The sequence below is a fragment of the Cicer arietinum genome, chromosome 3 (genome assembly GCF_000331145.2).
Source record: "Cicer arietinum cultivar CDC Frontier isolate Library 1 chromosome 3, Cicar.CDCFrontier_v2.0, whole genome shotgun sequence".
Lineage (NCBI taxonomy): Eukaryota > Viridiplantae > Streptophyta > Magnoliopsida > Fabales > Fabaceae > Cicer > Cicer arietinum.
The window spans coordinates 2,618,303-2,622,764 of record NC_021162.2 but is presented as its reverse complement, the minus strand read 5'-3'; the positions used below and the strand labels follow the sequence as shown (position 1 = coordinate 2,622,764).

Here is a 4,462-nt window from a genome sequence, read left to right as displayed (position 1 = left end):
CACAACCAAAGAACTTTCGGAACACGATGTTGCTTCAATTATCATTGAGTACTGCAATAGTAACAAGCTATTTGACCCTTCGAAAGATCATATGTGATGAAAAGTTAAGGACTTTCCTGCTACTAGTTTAGTTTAGTCTTTGTGTTTCCTTCTACTCCAACTTATATATTAATAACTTGCAATCCATCCTTTTAAAGGGATCCCCGTTCAAAGGATCTTTTGAAAGTATTTAACATTGACGGTCAGCCAGAAAATCGAGCTGACATGTCTTCAATCAGCAGGATCAAGCATTGGAAGACGAAATGAAGGTAAAGTTCGTTTCCAACTCAACAAAAGACGAGTCCCAAAGTTCGAATTTTCTGTAGAGGTCACGTAATGCAATAATGGGAGCTGTGGATGGTGTCGGGGAATTTGTTGAATATACTAAAACAGTAGAAGCCCTTGGGCAAACAGGTGATGGGATGATTTGGAGTGGATGTACAAATGGCTTACTTGTGTAGTGGGATGGCAGTGGAACCCGTTTGCAGGATTTTAATCGCCACCCTGATGCCGTTCAATGCTTCTGCAATTTTGGAACACGGGTGTATGTATGCTATGTGAGTGGTATTATCCAAGTACTGGACTTAGAAGGCAATATAATTGCAGGATGGGTTGCTCATAATAGTCTTGTGCTTAAATTGGTTGTTGGTAACGGTTCTGTGTATAGCTTTCCAACTCATGGCGGCATACGCGGATGGAATATTGCATCCCCATGCCTTGTTGACAACATAATAAGAACAGAGTTGGCCATGGAATGTTGGTCAAGGTAGAGCTTTCCAAGATTCAATTTTGTCGTGGTTGGGGTCTGTTGTATCATACGTTGGCATTGTTGTGGTCGGTTTGCAAGAGGTGGAGATGGGTGCTGGATGATTTTGTGTTGGAAACATAAAAGAAATTGTAAGACTTTATTCACATGCTTAATTATGCATTTGAACATTAAATTAAGTTTTGTGTGAAGCCTTATTTACTTTATATGTAAAACTACCTTATAAATTGTTGGATGATTTTGTGTTGGAAACATAGTTTAGACTTGTACTTAAAAGAAAAAATGTATAGACCCCTAGACTTTGTTCCATTTTGAAGGAACCACTATTAGATCAGAATATACGGACATGATATGATTATGGGTTGGTCCTTACCAAAAGAACATCTGGCCCCACCCATAATTTGCAGAGTGGAGTTTAAGCAGATAGTCAAACTAGGGTTTTAGCCGAGAGTGAAGTCTATGAAGTATTTTAGTGCAAACAAACATTGGAACCACATAGTTTTGGTCTAAGTAGAAGTGAAACAGAGTATTTGGAGTGCAAGTTTAGCAAGAGGCACATGTCAAACAGAATATGTGGAGTGGAAGTTTAGCAAGAGGCACACGAGTCTAAGGCAAGTTGATCTTTGATGCATATATATAGTTTTAGGAAAATAGGGAAAATCCTATGTATCTTCAGCTTGTCTTATCAACAATAGAAATAGAAATTAAATTAAAAAGGAATACATTATTTGATTTTTAATTTTAAATTTATTTAGATAAATGAAAAAAGGCCATGTATACTTATGAACACATGCACATCATGCGAAGAATGATTTTGTTCAGTTGGTGGACAAAATAGTCTGTTGGCAGGTTTTGAAAAGTTTAAGGACCTCTCATGCTGTCACCCAGTTTAAAATATTTATACTGGCTATTTTAAGATGATGTAAAGTTTAGAAAGCTGCATATTTTCCATTGTGCTTATAGGTTACCATATTAAGTTTGCATATTTAGACGGTGCGAAAACAGTTTTGTCCAAGTTGAAATAAAAAAAAGGAATTTGGTCTAGGAATTTTGTTTAACACTCTCATTAAAGATAGTACTGTATACTGCCACCGTAAAATAATGATGCTTCTTAGTGGCTGCAGCTGTAGTCATTTTATTTTCTGAAAAAGAGAAAGTCAAAATCACTTGTATTTGATTATCAGAAAAGAAACACATGTATATACAAAGAACAATTTTGTGTAATGTGTATAGTCTATCCATGCACAGACTTTATTAACTGCATATTGTATATTGTACTAAAAAACTTATAGCTTGATGCATTCCATACTTGCTACTTAATATGATATTGTATATAAGTAACTGAATGTGCTTCATATTTTGTGTTTGCAGGAAGAGGCAAAGGAAGAAAGTGACGATGACATGGGCTTTAGTTTGTTTGATTAGGTTTTTCTTTTTAGTTTGTCAATCCAGACTTGTACTCCTTTCCAGGAGTGTTTTCTGGAGACACTTGTTTTGTTTTATAAATTGTTTATCTAAGTGAGTCTTAGCACCCTAAACCCTACACCCTAAACCCTAAACCCTAAACCATTCACCATTCACCATTCACATTCATATAATAAAATAGAGTTATCAAATAGAGTTATCAGAATAAGAGCATTGACAATCTCGTTTTGAACGATGGCGCTGCCGGTGGTGCCGCTGTTGTCGTATCTGCTTCTGCTGCTGTTGCTGCTGGTGGAGCCGCTGTTGCCGTATCTGCTTCTGCCGCTGTTGCTGCTGGTGGAGCCGCTGCAGCTGCCGCACCTGCCGCCGAGGCCAAGAAGGTACTGTTAGTAATGCTTTATATTAGGTTTCTGTCTTAAGGGTTATATTTAGTAATGATATATTATTGATTGATGTTTTAACCTAATACTATTGAAACTTCAATTGTAAATTGAAATTTGTGTACATTTTCAAGTTTGGATGATCATTTCATAGAGGCTTTGTTGAATGTAGTGTTAAATGTATACCTCGATGTTCAACAGATTAGACAATAATTAGTGGGGTTTAATTTTTTTTAATGCGGGTAGACTGTAACCCTTTTAGATGTATAAAGACATCAAATAGACTTAATAGTTTTTGAGAACACATAGAACAGATTATTTGTGCTTGCTGTATTTTTTTTATACTTGTCACTTTTATTTATCGAGTCATGTTTCTGGTTTCTCTGAACCCAGTTCGGAATATTTATATGTAAACCTACGGTTAAATTTTGTAATTTCGCTGTCTGAACGACAACAAAGATATTAATTGCTTTATGCTAACAAGATTGTAATTTGATTGTTGTAGTTTCATTGAAATTTGGGAATTCAACTATCAATTGTAGCTTAATAGTTCTTTGAGTGTAATTATCCACAATTAGTAATAGTATTTTTGGGTATTATTTTGCTCTCACATTAATTGAGTTTAATGTAGTATTATTATAGGTTATGCAGTTCGTAATTAGCACTGCACAGACTTTATTAACTGCATATTGTATATTCTACTAAAAAACTTATAGCTTGATGTAGTCCATACTTGCTACTTAATATGATATTTTATATAAGTAACTGAATGTGCTTCATATTTTGTGTTTGCAGAAAGAGGCAAAGGAAGAAAGTGATGATGACATGGGCTTTAGTTTGTTTGATTAGGTTTTTCTTTTTAGTTTGTAAGACCCATAACCAGAAACATGACTCGATAAATAAAAGTGACAAGTATAAAAAAAATACAGCAAGCACAAGTAGTTTTTGAGAACACATAGAACAGATTATTTGGGTTTAGGATTTTGAATTTAGATTTTTGGGTTTAGGATTTCGGGTTTAAGTTTCGAGTTTAATGTTTCGGGTTTAGGGTTTCAAGATTAAGGTTTCAGATTAAGCGTTCTGGATTCGGTTTTAAGGTTTCGGGTTTAGGATTTTGGTTTTCGGGTTTAGGGTTTCAAGATTAAGGTTTCAGATTAAGCGTTCTGGATTCGGTTTTAAGGTTTCGGGTTTAGGATTTTGGTTTTCGGGTTTAGGGTTTCAAGATTAAGGTTTCAGATTAAGCGTTCTGGATTCGGTTTTAAGGTTTCGGGTTTAGGATTTAGGGTTTCGGGTTTTGGGTTTTTTGTTCTAGGTATAGGGTTTCTATGTTTGGGTTTAGGGTTTCGGGATAAGGATTTCAGGAGTATAGGATTTCTGGATTTAGGTTTAAAGTTTCTAGGTTCGGGTTTCAATATTAGGGTTTCAGGTTAAGGATTTTGGGTTTCGAGTTAAGGGTATCAGGTTTAGGGTTTCGGAATTTAAGTGTCGAGTTTAGAGTTTCTGGATTTAGGTTTAAGGTTTCTGGTTTTGGGTTTCGAGTTTCGGGTTTCAACATTAAGGTTTCATTTTTAGGGTTTCAAGTTAAGGGTTTCGTGTTTAGGGTTTCAAGTTAAGTGTTTCAGGATTATGGTTTTAGTTTTAGAGTTTCAGGTTTAGGCTGTCGGGATTCAAGTTTAAGGTTTCGGGTTTAGGGTTTCAGGTTTAGGGTTTAGGGTTTACGGTTTAGGGTTTAGGATTTCTGGTTTAAGTTTCGAGTTTAGTGTTTCAGGTTTAGAGTTTTGGGTTTAGGGTTTCGGGTATAGAATTTCTTGTTTAAGATTTTGGGTTTAGGGTTTTGCGTTTAGGGTTTCGA

General features: G+C 35.5%; 1 protein-coding gene across 1 annotated transcript in view; it reads left to right on the top strand.

Annotated features, from left to right (window-relative positions):
* Positions 1 to 2,336, top strand: part of LOC101508938 (large ribosomal subunit protein P1-like) — a 21,975-nt gene extending 19,639 nt beyond the window's left edge. The window contains exon 3 of the mRNA XM_012713330.3: positions 2,177 to 2,336. Within this exon, the coding sequence (XP_012568784.2) occupies positions 2,177 to 2,230 (54 nt within the window). The 3' untranslated portion in view covers positions 2,231 to 2,336. The remainder of the gene's footprint in view (positions 1 to 2,176) is intronic.
* Positions 2,337 to 4,462: the final 2,126 nt, after the last annotated feature.